Here is a 17,951-nt window from a genome sequence, read left to right as displayed (position 1 = left end):
GATAGTGGTCAATGTTGATGGGAGTTGTAGTCCTTACAACTTCTGGAGGAACTGGGCTCCCTATCACTGATGTAGAGGGCAGAAAAAAGGGATTGCCTCTAAGAAACAAAAACGTAGGAAGCAACCTCATACCAGATCAGAGTATTTGTCTAGCCCAGTGTTTCCCAAACTTGGTTCTTAAGCTGTTGTTTTTAGACTACAATTCCCATCATCCCTGATCACTGGCCTTGCTAGCTAGGGATGATGGGGGTTGTAGTCAAAAAACAGCTGGAGACCCAAGTTTGGGAAACCCTGATCTAGCCCAACGTTGTCTATGCAGACCAGCAGCTGCTCTTTGGGCAAAGGAATCTTCCTGTTGCTACCTGATCCTTTTGACTGGAGAGGGAAGGGGCTAATGATTATTATCCAAAGGAGCCCAGGGCAGCAAATGTACATGCAATAAAATATATTTAAAAGAATACCATTACAGGTGTAGACTTTGAAAGCTCCCTACTTAAAAGTCTTATTGAAAGAGGGGATGGCTTCTGGTAGCTGCCAAAAAGGCAACAGAAGCAAGCCTTGGATTACGGTATTTTAGGAGCCCAGGAAATAAAGCAGCAGAATTTTCCAGCCTCTGATTTTATTTTTATGCTGAGATAGCTTGCAGTTAATAGTTTTCAGATGAATCAGCATTCTTTTGATGCTGGCACTTAACCAGTGGTTTTCACATCTTTGTGAATCTGTTGGCGCTCTCTCTCTCTCTCTCTCTGAATGTATGACGATCCCATTTTGGAATGTAAAAGCACACAGCAAATCTTGCTTTGGTGCAGAGGATTAAACTTGATGCTTACCTCTGTTGGATTTCATTCAGAGATGGGATGCATAGGCTTGGCCCATCCTGTTGAACCTTGGGTTTAGATTCCTGCCCACTTCGTGTAGCTTTGAACTATGTTCTAATGCTTATCCCAAGAGACAGGGAATGTGCTCTAGCTTAACCCACCCCACAATGTGGTTGTGTAGATAAAAGTAGGATAACCCCAGGTATGCTCGCCTCTTCCCTTTCAAAGACAGGTAGGATGCAGGTGTTTAGATTTTTAATGGTGTGGGTAGAACACAAGTCAAATCTGTCCTGCCCTGTGGTCAAACCCAGATGACTGAAAATTGTTTTGTTTTTTTGTTTTGTTAGGAGTCTGTCTATTAAACAGGAAGTGTATGACTATCAACCTGTTGGCATTGACAAGATGAGTTTGCATTGCAGCAGCCTTTTGTGTGTGTGCTTTTCATAGCTTAACTGTTCCGCAGGGAAGCTTAAAGAGCACTTCTCTCCTGAATACCCCAAGCCTCAACATCTGTTGCTAGCTTACACTAAATAAGATCCTTGTCCCAGATAGCCTTGTATTGATGGCCACGATTGACAATGGCTCTCTGGAGCCCCTGTAGAGCTTTTCCATCACCTGCTGCCACATCCGCTTCATACATTTAAAGCATATTTCATGCTCAAGAATTATAGGAACTGCGGTTTGTTAAGGGTGTTGGGAATCGTAGCTCTGTGAGAGGGAAACTACAGTTCCCTGGATTCTTTAGGGCAAGCCATGTGCTTTAAATGTGTGTTAAATCAAATGTGCATTAAATTTATAGTGTGGATGTGGCCTAGTCCTCAGAAGTGGAAATGCCAGGAATTGAACGCAAGACTTTATGTGTTCAAATTAAGTAATGAAGTGTGTGTGTGTGTTTGTTTTATATCATAGCTTCTACTTAATTTAATTTCGCGTGTCCCGAGGGATGCTCAGGAACGCATGCCTGATATCCTGCAGCTGGTATCCCGTCACCCTAAATTAAAAGGGAACCTTTTAAGTTCAGCACCATCTGAAAGCACCATCCATTGCCTACAAAGTTTGATCAAGGTAACACTTGTCTGTGATACTGTCCTTGTATGTTAATATTTGGTTGTGGAGGGGAGGTGGTTGCACAGTTTGCTGCTGGGTGAGTGTGTAGGGTCATTGGCGTGATGCATGAGTGCATGCTGCTGACCACCCTGAGATTTTATTAGCAAGGCACATGGGGGGTCTAGTTTTATTAACAAGACGCTCATGGGGTTCTCTGAGAATTGCAGCCAGTCATTAGGGAAAACCTTGGCAGAAAGGTTGGGATTGAAGACTCATTAAACTGGGTCTTATTTCTTACAACTTAAGAGTCTGGCTGGTAGATCAGACCCAAATGGTCCTAGGCCTCCCGCCTCCTTCCCAAAGCCTGGTTTGTGCTTCCCCAGCTTTGTAAGGAGGGGGAGGGCTCTAGGACCCTGTCAAAATCCTTGTGCCTCCTTCCTAAGGGGGGGGGGCTCATTACCTGCCTTGGGAAGGCAGTAAGATCAATGAGGGGTGTCATAGTACCCAAGTCCCGCCACAGCCAGGTGCTTCTGGGAAATGTCAAAGCTGGACATGTGTGCAATGTTTTTTTGTTTTTTTATAAGTTCTCCTTTCAAGACCTTGACCAGAAAGTGTGATCTATGATTTCAGAATAGGCTTTGTATGGATTTACTGGGCTGCAAAGAACTGATCTTGTGTCTTTGGGCTGGTGAGATCTATCCATTGTATTTGCCTTCTCTGTCTGGCCCTTGGTACTCTGCCCAGGCTACACCGCTCACCAGCCCTGCTTCAAACCTTCCTTGAGTGTTTTTGCCTAGCTGGAATGTGTTGTTGAACTCTGATTATGCCTCTTGCTAGTCTAGATGGAGGACTGAGAGAGGGGTGAGTGGGTGGGTGGGTATAGAAGCTAGCCTATTGCATAAAGGTTTACATTCATTGCTCCACCCACTTCTGGCTGTGGCCCTGGCAGGGAATGCAACCCTTAAACTGTTTTACTGCTTAGTGTTGCACCCAGTGTATTATCTGTACGTTCAGTGCTGTGCAGTCAGTCCCCCCCACCACAAAAAAGTGCACTGAGGGGGTGCAAAATTAAGAAGATCCATAATTGAGAAGATCCATTTGGGGGTGCAAAATTTTGGCCACGCACAGGGCGTCATATTACAAAAGATTACCCAAGTCTGTCTCTGTTACTTTTGCAGCAGGATTGTTTTTCTATTGAAGTCATTTGTTGCTCATCCTGCTTCAGTTGTCTCACGACAAATTGTGAGCAAGATGCTGTACAGGCAAGATGTTGCAGAAGTTCTATTTAGAATTAGGGATGAGTGCAACCTTAAGCCTGATTTTGGGGGATGTGTAGCTTTTTCTGCAGGGTGATTTGATTGCTTTGAAGCACCGAATTGCATTTCAGGGCTTGAGTTGAGAGGCAGTTTAATTTATGGAGCCTCCCTTCCAGCATTGAAGTATTGTTCCTTGGAAACAAAGGGACCCCTACCTCTTCCCCATTCTCTGGTAGTCACCTCTGATCAGGGCTGGCCCACCCATGAGGCAAGGTGAGGTGACTGCCTCAGATCCCAATGTCGATCTTTCTCCCCCAGCTTGTTCCTGATGTAGGTCTTTGCTGACGCCTTCTTCCCTGGAGGGCAGGGGCTCCCATTCTGCGGTCTGCCTCAGTTGCCAAAATGTATTGGACCAGTTTTGTCTCTGGTGGCCATCTCTGAAACCGGCCAAGGTAGCTTTGGGACAGAGTTGCTCTTTCATCATGGTGCAGGGAAGAGGTTCCTAAAACACAGCCTCATTGCCAAAGCATCCTACATAGCAAACTCATTCTCCAAATTCTGATCCTTGCACAGTCCAAATGGCTGTGTCTAGTATCCATGCCAAAGAGGGTGATGTGGACAAGCTTGGGGGAATTGCAATGTTTGCTGAAGTACAAAAAAAAAACCCAAAGGTGGAGAAGAGACTCCCAAAAAGCATCTTAGTGAAGGCTGAGCATGCTAAATGGACCCGGAAAAGTGTTCAGGTTGGTGGGTTAGATGGAAAACTGCAGAGAGAGGAATAGATTGGAACGGATTGTCTTGGGAAAAGGTGTGACTGGCTGGCAGGAACCCTGAGCAGGAACATTCTGCATGGCACCATTTTGTTGTGAGTCCCACCTAGAATTACAGAATCGTAGCGTTGGAAGGGACCATGAGGGTCATCTTGTCCAACCCCCTTGCAATGCAGTGATCTTTCACTCAAGGTGGGGCTTGAATCCACAGCCCTGAGATTAAGAGTCTCATGCTCTGCCAACTGAGCTATCCCACCAATAGTAGTCCTACTCTCAGCAGACGCATTAAAGTTAATGGGCCTGACTAACATAGGGACCATTAATAGACAGGACTAACTAAAGGTCAGGGACGCGGGTGGCGCTGTGGGTAAAAGCCTCAGTGCCTAGGGCTTGCCGATCGAAAGGTCGGCGGTTCGAATCCCCGCGGCGGGGTGCGCTCCCGTTGCTCGGTCCCAGCGCCTGCCAACCTAGCAGTTCAAAAGCACCCCCAGGTGCAAGTAGATAAATAGGGACCGCTTACTGGCAGGAAGGTAAACGGCGTTTCCGTGTGCTGCGCTGGCTCGCCAGATGCAGCTTTGTCACGCTGGCCACATGACCCGGAAGTGTCTCCGGACAGCGCTGGCCCCCGGCCTCTTGAGTGAGATGAGCGCACAACCCCAGAGTCTGGCAAGACTGGCCCGTACGGGCAGGGGTACCTTTACCTTTACCTTTACCTTTAACTAAAGGTCTACTATAACTTAGTCACATACAAACTCCAGATCTTTATGTAGAAGCATGAGATGTACCCTGCCTGGAAGGCCCCTTGAAAAAACTCAGATAATAGTTTGCCCCAATGGCAAGCCTTGGCTTATGACTGCTAAGGTTAAATCTTGACCGGCTCTGGTAACCAGGCCTTTTAAAGCTTAACCTCAACAATAGCTTATTTTCTATTTTGAATGTTATTAACTCCCATAAGAAGTAGCCTCAATTTTCACAAATCAATTGAATGAAGTAGTCAATCTTTTTCAAAGCCATACCACTTCATACTACTACAACTACTGATATTTTTTATTTTTTAATTAACATTATACTGCTAATAATATACCTGCATGTTGTGAACCAGCTTGTTGGGCAGAAAGCAAAGTTTGAAACCTTCTCCCTGACATCTTACTTTTCTACATGCAGGGTATGTTTGGGAGGGGGAGGGGGGAATAATGTGAGCCTTCACTTGTAGGCTGAAATGATACCACCCTGAAGCAGATTTATTTTATTTATTCACCTTTTCATTTTCCTTTCAATATTTCCAAACTACTATTGTATTTGTTTATCAGCTACCCAACACATAGTGATAATTTCTCTGGGAAACATGCAAACAGGAAGACAATTTTAAAAACCACTATATGGGAGAAACACCATGAGAATGGGAGTTAAAATATCTTCCTGCTGCCCGTGGTGAGCAGGGAGTTGAATGAAGCCTGCTCTCTTCTCTGATAGAACCCTGTTCTTTGTTATTTCTTGGGCCTCAGCTGCATTCTACATTTAAATCAGTATCATACTGCTTTAACCAATCACAGCTTATCCCAAAGAATCCTGGGAACTGTAGTTTGTCTGGAATGCAAGATAAAAAGGTTGTTAACAGAGGTGTTCCATGTTCTGTGCAGGTGCGCTTTGAGGATATCTGTGAAGGTCTTGTGAATAACATCATCTCTGGGGATCAGTAGTTCTAAAGAATAACCTTTTTCTTTGCCCAGGAAAATATGGAAATGTGTGCTGCTCGCCGTGAAGATCAGAAAGCAGCTGACCGCAGTGGCTTAGAAAAGTCCACCCCAGTGGCAGAGAGCAAGAAAGGTAGTCATGCCTCCTCAGCGACTGAATCAGCCACCCTTATATCTGATCAGTGCAGTCCTCTAAAGAGAAAATACTGTTCTGATGAGGCCCCAAACACTGACCCACCTAGCAAAATTATGAAAAGGGGTAAGCTTTCTTTAAAAAAGAAAAAAGAATCTATTTTAGCACTGAAGTAAAGTCGGGGATGCGGGTGGCGCTGTGGGTTAAACCACAGAGCCTAGGACCTGCCGATCGAAAGGTCGGCGGTTCGAATCCCCGCGGCGGGGTGAGCTCCCGTCGTTCGGTCCCAGCTCCTGCCTACCTAGCAGTTTGAAAGCACCCCTAAGTGCAAGTAGATAAATAGGGACCGCTTTCTAGCGGGAAGGTAAACAGCATTTCCGTGTGCTGCTCTGGTGCTGGCTCACCAGATGCAGCTTGTCACGCTGGCCACGTGACCCGGAAGTGTCTTCGGACAGCGCCGGCTCCCGGCCTCTTGAGCTAGATGAGCGCGCAACACCAGTGTCAGACACGACTGGCCCTGATGGGCAGGGGTACCTTTACCTTTAAAGTGGCAATGCCAAAAAAGGGTGGCTTATAATTTTTGAGAAGTTTGCACTTTCTAATTTATATGGCTAGATGCATTTTTAAAATGTTACTTTAATTTAAATAGCAATAGAGTACACCTCACAATAGTGTGGGAAGACTGAGGAGGTCACCTGAGTACCTGCTTAGTCTTCCATCCAGATGCTGACTGCTGATAGGCCATTTCCGGACCCTCATCCCTTCTGAAGTTTCTTTATTTAAATTGGGCTTGGACCTGAGAACCTTTCAAACAGAGGGTGGTTGTATCCAACAAAGTTTTACTCGCAAGGCATTAAGGGGAAATCAAATCAATATGTTCTATAAAGTAAAGGTAAAGGGACCCCTGACCATTAGGTCCAGTCGTGGCCGACTCTGGGGTTGCAGCACTCATCTCGCTTTATTGGCCGAGGGAGCCGGCATACAGCTTCTGGGTCATGTAGCCAGCATGACTAAGCCGCTTCTGGCGAACCAGAGCAGCGCACGGAAATACCGTTTACCTTTCTGCCGGAGTGGTACTTATTTATCTACTCGCACTTTGACGTGCTTCTGAACTGCTAGGTTGGCAGGAGCCAGGACCGAACAACGGGAGCTCACCCCGTCGCAGGGATTCTAACCACTGACCTTCTGATCGGCAAGTCCTAGGTTCTGTGGTTCAACCCAAAGCGCCACCCGCGTCCCTGATAATATGTTCTATAGGTGGTATCTAACACCTTCAAAAATAGCTAGAATGTATAAAACAAAACATTTGTTTTTTCTGTTTTGTTGTTGTTGTTCTGATGTATCAATAAAATCTATTTTTAAAAATGAAATTAATGGACCTGCATTAGTGATGTTCATTACTTTCAGTAGGTCTACTCTAAGTAGGACTACCATTTGATACAAATCAGGATGTCTTCAAATAGAGGGAAGAGCCTAAATTTAAATTCAGTTGTAAAATCTGAATATGTACCTTTTTGGAAATGTTACTTGTAGCCAGGCTACATGATGTGCAGAAAGAGGTGGTAGATTGTACCACTTCACATTGCATATGCCAGGGTTCACTACATCTTCGCATGAAAAAACCCACCACCCTCTATGTGTAAAAAATTAGCCCATCAGAAAGCGAGAGAAACTACATGTAGGAAAGTCTTGTTCATTATTTTAAAAAAAAATTGCCATGGGGCTGGAGGATTCTAAAATACAACAAATCTGAAGTGGCACCACCCAGAATTTTACCACTGTATGTTCTGCATAGGGACGCGGGTGGCCCTTTGGGTTAAACCACAGAGCCTAGGACTTGCTGATCAGAAGGTCGGTGGTTTGAATCCCTGCCATTGGGTTAACTCCCGTTGCTTGGTCCCTGCTCCTACCATCCTAGCAGTTCAAAAGCACTTCAAAGTGCAAGTAGATAAATAGGCACCACTCTGGCGGGAAGGTAAACGGCGTTTCCATGCGCTGCTCTGGTTCGCCAGAAGCGGCTTAGTCATGCTGGCCACATGACCTGGAAGCTGTATGCTGGCTCCCTTGGCCAATAAAGCGAGATGAGCGCCGCAACCCCAGAGTCGGCCACGACTGGACCTAATGGTCAGGGGTCCCTTTACCTTTACCTTTATGTTCTGCATAAAGTACATGTGGATTAAATGCCCCCCTAAACACAATGGTGTGGGGCAAGTGACAACACTTTTCTCTAAACTATAAAACTTTTGTATTAAGCACTTACGAATATTAGACCTTTGAACCTGCAGACACGATTGTGATGCCCCAAAATGTGAGGTGCAAATGGTGGGTTCTTGTGGGAAAGACAATTGTTAAGTCACCAATTTCGATTGTTTGGTGTTTACACATCTGTGGCCAAGTGCACACTTTTAACTCCAATATATGCTCCTTCCAGTTCTGTAATGTGTGTGTTTGGTCTTTCTCCTTCTTTGTCCCGCCCCCCCCCCTCCCATTTTTAACAGATGCAAGTAAGGGGAAAGGATCCGGTGCTGGGAAGAGTTCTCTGTTTGGATTTGTGGAACCATCAGATATGGAGTGTTCTTTGTGCATGAGGTAACCATTACTATCTTCTTGTCTAAAATAGGTGCAGGGAACTTTTCATTCTGTAGATATTGATTGACTACAACTCCATGCTTGCTGGGGCTGATGGGAGCTGGCATTCAGCAACTTCTGGAAGCCCAGAGATTTCTTGTGGCTCATGAGAAGACTCTCCCCAGAGTCTGCAGAGGAGGGTGGAGGGAACCCCAAAGAGACCAGAGGCACAGCAGGGCTCTGTTTAGGCTGCCCAGCCTCCCTGCCTAACAGCTGATGTGCAGGGTCGCACAGCAGCAGCAGCAGCTGCTTTCCCATGTGTCCTCCAGATATTTTGGTGTGGATTGGAAAGAGACTGGGGGGGAGAGAGCTGGAGAGCAGGGGAAAATAGGCTTTTAGTGGGTGTTCCCTACTTTACACAATTCCACTTAGGCACGCAGGGGCCCAGAACGTAACCCCCATGTAAGTGGGGGGATGCCTGTACTTCTTAAATAGGGTCCAAACCAGTGGACCTTCCACTCATCAGCCTAACTGACTCACAACTTGCTTGGGGAAAACAGGGCTGGTTTCCAGCCTTATCCCACCCCTGAGATCAAAGCAGCTTGCTCATTTCCCTGGTAGACCCCCTCAATTTCTCAAAGCCCAGGAACTCCAAGACAAACTCACCTTGCATTTCCCAGACAGCTCCATTATATTTTATTCAGAGCATAAAGGCAGACCATGCTCCCCCAAGTCTCTTCCAGGGGTGGAAGAATATGCTGATCTCTTATGACTCTGAGCCTAACCTTTCAGTAACTGGATTCCAAGCTTCTAGGGATTCTAGAGTGCTGGGACTGGCAAACACACACATATCAACAGTCGGATTATGAAACTTTATCAGAAATAAATGAGTCTTGAAGAAAGAGACAATGCACATAATTTTTTAAACCAAGAAAATCTTTAATAAAAATTATTTTTTAAAAAAGAAAAGAAATAAATGGTGGGGGGAAGCCGGCAACAGGTCAAACAGAATGCAAAATAAATCAAAGTGCTTTGGCTGTATAGCTGGACTAATCCTAGCCTTTAAGCCACAGGACAGTATTTTTGGTCTACTTACAAGTAGGCAGCAAGGATGGTCAGATCCAGCCTGGATCCCTAATGGTAAGAGGGACCATAGCTGCAGCTCAGCTTTTAAAGGCTTTCTCTCCTCTCCTTGGAGGGAGCAACCCATGGCTCTTTCTGACCAGTGACAGCCACAGTCAGTTTGTCAGATATGTCACACCTCCCATATGGGAAACCCAAGTACCCTTTTGCATTTGAACAGAACTGGCAGGAAATGGGTGACAGACCGGCTTAGAGAAATGGTGGAAGCAGGAGATCTGTCCTTTGTGACAGATACAAACCTAGGTGCAGTGTTAACTCAGGAATAGAAACCCACTTGAAACCAATTCCGGAACCTGCTTAATGCTAACCATGGTTGATGGTGGTGCCAACATAACCCTGAAAGCTGGAGGGTGGAATTCAAGTTCTTCAGGAGAGGGAATGAAAAGGAATGTAAGCATGAACACCTAGAAATAATTGTCCAGGTTGCTAGGCAGGTGATAGGTTGCCTGAATTGCTGGAAATCCATGTAACTGATTTGGCATGGGTCTGAGTCTTTTTACTTTAACTTGTAGAGCTTGTCATAATTGCCCAGAAGGAAATTAAATGAAATCTGCATACTGTATTTCCATGAACCAGTAACCCAGTGATCTCATCTCCAACCGGCCCAAGCTGTTATTAACCCAGTTTGCCCGCCCAACTAAGTAATGTAGTTGACCTACATCCAGGGAGTGAGTCAGGGACAGACCAGGAAACCTGCATAAACACCTGCAGCACACCTAGGTAATCGGACAGAATTTCTCCGAGGCTGCTTTTTAATCCTCTCCCCTGATCCTTCTCCATAAAACACATTCAGACTCGTACCCTGAACTGCTTTGAACTCAGGTGCTTGAATCCTCAGCCTTGTTCCAGGTGAGCTAATAGAATACAGTCGTACCTCGGGCTACAGATGCTTCAGGTTGCGTTTTTTCAGGTTATGGACCTCTGAAACCCAGAAGTACCAGAACGGGTTACTTCCGGGTTTTGGTGGTCACACATGCGCAGAAGCGCTAAATAGCTTTTGCTCATGCGCAGAAGCGCCAAATCGCAACCCGCACGTGCGCAGACATGCTGCTGCGGGTTGCAAACTTGCATCCCACACGGATCACGTTCGCAACCCGAGGGTCCACTGTCATTTTGGCTGCTCTGCTGGAAGTGACAAGTTGCTGGAGGAGAGGACTTTCAGGCCCAGCCCAAATATTAAAACTTTCAGCCACCACCACCGTATTAACATTTCAGGCCCCCAATCTATAACATCTTTCAGCTGAGTCATGGCTTTCCCCAAAGCAGCCTGAGACTGTAGTTTGTAAAAGGTGCTGAGAATTGTTGGGAGACCCCTATTTCCCTTTCAGAGCTACAGTTTTCACAGGGAAGAAGGATTGGTTGTTAAACCACTCTGGGAATTGTAGCTCTGTGAAGGGAATAGAGGCCTCTTAGCAACTCTCAGCATCCTTTACAAACTGCTGTTCCCAGGGCTCTCCATGATATTGCTTTTAACTGTATAGTGCATGTGGGGCCCTAGACACACAAAATAGATTTCTACTTATATGATTTCATAGTTACACATATGCACACACGTAACAAGGAAACCCAATACAGATCATCTTCTCCACTATTAAAGGAACTCATTCTCTCTGTGGATCCTTATATAGTTAATATGTGACTATTGACTATATAACACAAACAAAGGGACATCAGTGGGTTCAGGGAAATCCCAGGATTTGGAAAGAAATAACAAATTAAGGAAGGGACACCTCAGTCAGCCCAATGAGGACTGAATATGCTCAATGATCAAGGCATTCTGACTGATTTAGACAAGAAAAATGAGGAAACTGAGTGGAGTATCCTCCAAAAGGGTAAGGCTGGCTGGCTGGAACTCCGGATAGGAAGACCTCACACAGCAACATTCTGTTGCTCTTCTACTTGTGACACTCCTGATGTTTTTGGTCCTTGGGATGTTTGGAACTTCACCCTTGCCACATTGATTGTTCATGGGTGTCAACTGCTGTGAATTCCCATGCCTTCCATTATTCCTTCTAAAATATTGTATTGCTTTTCTTTCCTGATTTTTCCGTACCAGGGTCTTCTACGAACCTGTCACCACCCCTTGTGGACATACCTTCTGCCTGAAATGCCTTGAAAGATGTTTGGATCACAAACCAAATTGCCCCCTGTGCAAAGAGGGTCTCTCAGAGGTGAGCCTGTGTTGCTTGTGTCTTGTCACTGATGTTTCTCTAAATATTGGCATGCACCTGGGGTGGGTTAGGGACTGAAATGAGTCATGAAACTGGAAGGACTCTATCGCAATGGGCAGAACAACTGGTTTCCATGCAGGAGATCCCAGGTTCAAATCCCTCCATCTCCATGTAGGGCTAGGAATTCCCCTCTGGAATGGGCAGCTTCCTGAGTTCCTGTATTGAAATGCTCCTTTTGCCATATCCCATGTTAGGCATTCTGCTCATGCCCCCTCAACCCCTGCCCCTCTTGGCTTATGAAATACAGCAGAGGGAGGGTAACTGGTTGGGTCCAGGGGTTAATGCTTCACTGCATGAGGGGCTGGTCCCTGCTGCTTCTAAAGAAACTGGCTCTGGACCCTAGGGATTGGAACAGCTATTGACCAGTTGCCAATAACCCGTTTTGGGGTGGTGGTGGTGGAGAAGTCTGTAGTGAGGCAGCTGCAGGCATTATTTGAGGACGTGGATTATTTGGATCCATTCCAATCTGGGTTCAGGCCTGGCCACAGAACTGAGTCGCCCTTGGTTGCCCTGATGGATGACCTTTGCAGAGAGCAGGACAGAGGGGGTGTGTGACTTTGCTCCTGCCGCTTGATCCTTTCTTGGCATTTGATACCATTGACCATGGCATCCTGCTGGACATTCATGCTTATACAAGTCTATCACAATGCTTAATGGGGCGCGGGTGGCGCTGTGGTCTAAAACACAGAGCCTAGGGCTTGCCGATCAGAAGATTGGCGGTTTAAATCCCCGCGATGGGGTGAGCTCCCGTTGCTCGGACCCTGCTCCTGCCAACCTAGCAGTTCGAAAGCACATCAAAGTACAAGTAGATAAATAGATACCGCTCCGGCGGGAAGGTAAACGGCATTTCCGTGCGCTGCTCTGGTTTGCCAGAAGCGGCCTAGTCATGCTGACCACATGGCCTGGAAACAGTCTGCGGACAAACACCGGCTCCCTCACTCTATAGAGCAAGATGAGCACCGCAACCCCCGAGTCGTCCACGACTGGACCTAATGGTCAGGGGTCCCTTTACCTTTCCCCGATGCTTACAAATACTGGTGTGAATTTTAATCCATTTTAACATTTCAGTCCATTTAGCATTTAAGATTTTGTATGTTTTAGGTTCCCTGCTAGGTATAAAAGCCCCTACCATGTTCAGGGCATGCAAAGCACTGTGTGGAAACCCTCCCCCCCACCTGCCTTAGGCCCAACCCCATCTTTGCCTGCCCCACACTTGATGTCAGGTGCAGAGCAGGTAGCAATGCTTGGTCGGTGAGCATGGTTTCTTTGCAAACTTTCGTATTCATAACTCCGCCCACCCGGAAATCACACAGCTCCCCGCCCACTAGTAGAAATTAGCATATTGGGCTTCTGCCCCAGAACCTATTGATTCAGACATATTAATGGCACTATTATTTGCTTGTCACATTTTATTCCATACACCCTTGAAAGGGCTCCAGGTAGATACAAGGTAGGGGAGTTTCAGAGGCACTCAGGCTGCCTCCACCAAAGGCTTGTCAGCAGTCTGTTAGCTAGAGGACAAAAAAAAAAAAAAAAAAAATCAGATGAAGCTGAAGATTTTAACAGGGGAAGCTGCTCTAACGGAATTCTGAACATTTCTAAACCAAGCCTGAGAGGAATCCCTGTTTTCTGTTCCAGTGTTTGGCAATAAGGAAACACTGTAAGACAGTGCTGGTGGAAGACTTAATAGCAAAGTACCTTCCTGAGCAACTCACAGAAAGAAGGAGGCTCCATGAAGAGGAAATTGCTGAACTTTCCAAGTATGTCATATGTATTTTACCCAGTCCCCTCCAAGTGGATTTCCCCTCTTCCACCTCCCTTCCCAATATTTAACCCTCCAGGAGTGAAGAGTTATGAAAAGTGTCAGAAAGTTATTCTGTTGACATAGAACTGACCCAGTGCATTGGGGGAGAGAATCAGAACCTTACCTCAAATACACTCAGCTATCAACCTTCCAAAAAATGGTTTCATGTAACAAATGTTTGCAATAGTTCTGTATAATCATTTTTAAATACAGTGGTACCTCAGGTTACATACGCTTCAGGTTACAGATTCCACTAACCCAGAAATAGTGCTTCAGGTTAAGAACTTTGCTTCAGGATAAGAACAGAAATCAGGCTCCGGCGGCACGGCAGCAGCAGGAGGCCCCATTAGCTAAAGTGGTGCTTCAGGTTAAGAACAGTTTCAGGTTAAGTACGGACCTCCAGAACAAATTAAGTACTTAACCTGAGGTACCACTGTAGATTCATAGATAAGGATTATAGCTAGCTAATTCTTGCTTACAGTAAACCCACTGAAATTAATAGACCCAGGTCCGTTAATTTCAATAGGTCTGCTCTTGAGTGGCTACAACCGTAAGTGTTTATGACTTAAGGTTTGACCTGAAAGTTTTGTTTCTTAATTATCCTGTCAGCTGGGTTAGAATTCCTTTGTGCCCAAGGTGTTGTTGGGGTTTATGTGAGCAAAGTCCAGTGAAGCAATAAAACTTATTCACCTGAAGGTGAAGGCTTAGGAGAATTTTCTGACTGTTGCCTCCTTCAGAACCAGCTCACCCATTAGGCAAGGTGAACTTGCTACTTCAGGCAGCAGGAGCCCCCGGGGAAGCACACCCACAGGCAAAGTACCAACTCTATCTGTGCTGATTTTGGGCAAAATTGCGTCCATTTGGGGCAGGATTTCTCCCAAAATTGCATGAGACCTTGTGGCGCTGATGGCAGTGCCTAATCTCTGCCATGCTAGAAGGGGCAGAGCAGGCAGTGACAGGAGCAGATAGATGGTGGCAGGAGAACCAAGGCAAAATTGGCACTTCTTGGTAGTGGCACCCTCCCTGTGGAACACCCTCCCTTCAGATGCCAAGGAAATAAACAACTACCTGACTTTTAGAAGACACCTGAAAGCAGCTCTGTTTAGGGAAGTTTTCAATGTTTGATGTTTTAGTATTTTTGGAAATGTGCTGTGAGCTGCCCAGATTGGCTGGGGAAACCCAACCAGATGGGCTGGTAATAATAATAATAATAATAATAATAATAATAATAATAATAATACAGTAACATTATTATTATTATTAAGCCTATCAGTCTTCTCTTGAATCTCTCTCTGGTTCCAGAGGGGATTCACATAAGCTTTTAGCATTCTCAGAACCAGTGGGTTTTTTTAATTAAAAAATGTTTAGAGGTACTCTCATTTTGACTCAAAAAATATATATATAGTAAATGGACAAAAGTACAAAGATTCACAAAATGTTTAGGGGTATTCATACCCCTGCGTCCCCACAGAAAAAAGCACTGCTCAGAACTCTCACACCAAGCAGGCTTTGGTACCCTATCTCCTGCAACATCTCTGTGCAGAAGTCTGCATTTGCAAGCTCCCCTTCTCTGTTCAGCTGAGCGGAAAGGGTAGGAACACGATGTGCCATCCTGGTACAAGATAAGGGATCACAAGCTGCGACCTTGATTCTCTCATCAGCAGTACATTGAAAAGATAATCCTCTGTGCCCAACAGATCATAAACAGGTGTTTGGAGAAGGACAAGAGACTGGGGGGGGGGGGAGCTAGTTCTGAATAACCCTCCATGCGCTGCTGGAGAGGTTCAGCAATGTGTAAGCTGTGCGTGGGTTTCATATGGCTGATGTACTCACTGATTACACTGTATGTGATGCACCAACCCCCCCCCCCGGGGGGAGCCTTGCCCACTCTTTTTAGCTGGGCAGCGGGGAAAAGCCTGCTCTGTTGGAAATTGTTGGGATGTAGGGATGTACCCATCCCTAATTTTGACTGCATCAAGATGGCTGGGGTTGCACAGGTTGGGTTTTGCTCTATTCAGACAACATTTTCTTTACATTTCCTCCCCCCCCCAATTTTTTTATTGATTTTCCAAATTTATAACAAACATCAAAAAAGGAAAAAGGAAACAAACAAACAAACAAACAAACAAACATAGATCCTAACTGTAATAGTTCCATTTTTGTTAACATTGCTGGGTGACTTCTTCAAATCCCCCTGGCTGAGTTTCTATGTATATCATTGTAACGGTTTTCCAAAACTATTTTCACATAAAATTTACTTAGTCAATTAACATCTTTCTTTCTTTTCATTTTAACTTTAAACATATTGTTCTATAACATGACATATTTAAATCCTAGGCCAATCTGGTACTTGCAAGTATTTCTATTTTAGTTATCTTAGCATATTTCGCTAAGTAGTCTTTAAATTTCGTCCATTCCTTCTGGCTTTCCTCCTCCTTCTGGTCGCGGACTCTTCCAGTCAGGTCGGCTAGCTCCCAAAAGTCCATCATCATCATCATCATCATCTGCCATTCCTCCACTGTTGGCACTTCTTGTGTTTTCCAATTTTTAGCCAGCAAAATTCTAGCAGCAGTTGTGGCATACAAAAACAATCTAACATCTTTCTTGGGCAATTCCAAACCTATTATTCAAAGAAGAACATTTTCTTTACATTTCCTTACCTGATAGGCCACATGCAAACCATACATTTAAAACACTGTGGTGCTACTTTAGGCAATCATGGCTCCCCCCCCCCCAAAAAAAAAAATCTGGGAGGTGTTAAAACATTTACCACCACCACCCTTGGGGAGTGTTGGCTATCACTCGGATAGCTGTCAAGTGTCCCTTATTTGAAGGGACAGTCCCTTATTCCAGCGCCATGTCCCGCCGCTGTCCCTTATTGATGGATGTCCCTTAAATGTCCCTTACATTTCAAAGGAAGCAGCTCCTCTCCCTCCCTGCCGGCCAGGGAGGAGGGAGGCTCCAACTGTGTTGCTTGGCTGTGTTGCTCACCCAATAAGAAGTCTAAGAACGACTGGGGGGGTGGAGCTTGCATGCCTTGTGTGTGGCTAGTTAATGCAAACTGAGGGGGTTTTTGAATGCTGGACGCCATTTTGTTGCACGTGCTGCTGCAAACTTTGCAGTGCAAAGCCAGGCCGGGGAGCCATCTTAAGTTGAGGCTGCATAGGCCTTGTGGTGCATGTGATTCAGATTCTATTCAGTTGAACCTCTGGTTACAAAGTTGGTTGGACAGTGTTCTCGAAGCTACCAGCATGAGTTTGACCAGACTGCAGGAGGACGGGAAGACTGGAGTGCCTGGAACAGGTGAGGCTGCAGGTCTCTTATTTTGGCTGCTGGTCCCTTATTTTCAAATCTGTAAGTTGACAGCTATGCACTCGTAGCTGAGTAAGATTGTCTTCCATGAGCACAGTCTTAACAGTGAGTCCGTAAGTGACCGTGGAGGCCAAATCTGGATCCACACGTCCTTCCACAGTGGGGACATTGGTTTCCAGGCAGGAGTTGATCACGGCGTGGATTTGACAAGCATGCCTTCCTCTTAGTATGTTTCTCCCTTGCGTCCTGAGTTCAAGTGTCTTCAAAGCTCATGACACCTTTGGTAAAGGCTATTCTCCAATTGGAGCACTTGCAGGCCAGGAGCAAGGATTCATTAAGAATGAAGTCTGTTTTTCTCTGAGAGGACCCTGTTCTTGGGTTTAAGCAAACATGGCTTCCCCCAAAGAATCCTTGGAGGTGTGGTTTGCCAAGAGTGCTGAGAGTTGTTAGGAGACCGCCTATTCTCCTCACAGAACTAAAATTACCACAGAACTAAAATTACTGTAGCTCTGTGAGGGGAATAGGGGTCACCTAACAATTCTCAGCACCCTTAAACTACAAGTCCCAGATTCCTTTGGGGGGAGCCATGACCATTAAAAGTAGTATAATACTGTTTTAAATGCATGGTGTGGCTGGAATATGGCTGTGATCTTTCCCACAACATAAAAAAAAAAAAAAACCACCTGGAGATCTAGTGGAAGTTTAGTACCCATTCCGTGTTCATTGTTTACAGAGAGAGAGAAAATCAGCTTGCCACCCTGTTAACTTGGAAAATAGCAGGAGTTGTGTGTGACTAAATATGAAGCGGTATCCCAGCATACACTTCTTTCTCACCATTTAAAAACTAGTGTTCCATTGCAGTATATTGATCAAAAAGCCACAGTCCCATAACACAACAGATACTGCAGCATAAAAGGGATGTTAGAAACCGAGACAGAAGCACCAGGAAAAACTAACACAATACAGTGGTACCACTGGTTACGTACTTAATTCGTTCCGGAGGTCCGTTCTTAACCTGAAACTGTTCTTCACCTGAAGCACCACTTTAGTTAATGGGGGCTCCTGCTGCCGCTGTGCTGGTGCCGCGTGATTTCTGTTCTCATCCTGATGCAAAGTTCTTAACCCAAGGTACTGTTTCTGGGTTAGCAGAGTCTGTAACCTGAAGCGTTTGTAAC

At 45.5% G+C, this 17,951-nt stretch overlaps 1 protein-coding gene across 3 annotated transcripts in view; it reads left to right on the top strand.

Moving 5' to 3' along the window:
• Positions 1-17,951, top strand: part of LONRF3 (LON peptidase N-terminal domain and ring finger 3) — a 44,847-nt gene that overhangs the window by 14,747 nt on the left and 12,149 nt on the right. The window contains exons 4-8 of one of the 3 annotated variants that reach the window (XM_028715704.2): positions 1,728-1,883; positions 5,622-5,844; positions 8,217-8,307; positions 11,486-11,600; positions 13,299-13,420. In XM_028715704.2, the coding sequence (XP_028571537.2) occupies positions 1,728-1,883; positions 5,622-5,844; positions 8,217-8,307; positions 11,486-11,600; positions 13,299-13,420 (707 nt within the window). The remainder of the gene's footprint in view (positions 1-1,727; positions 1,884-5,621; positions 5,845-8,216; positions 8,308-11,485; positions 11,601-13,298; positions 13,421-17,951) is intronic. The other 2 variants (XM_028715705.2, XM_077922263.1) reach the window with 2 other exon arrangements.

The sequence above is a fragment of the Podarcis muralis genome, chromosome Z (assembly GCF_964188315.1).
Source record: "Podarcis muralis chromosome Z, rPodMur119.hap1.1, whole genome shotgun sequence".
NCBI lineage: Eukaryota > Metazoa > Chordata > Lepidosauria > Squamata > Lacertidae > Podarcis > Podarcis muralis.
Note: the sequence above shows the minus strand (reverse complement) of the source record. Positions and strands in the feature narration are given on the sequence as shown.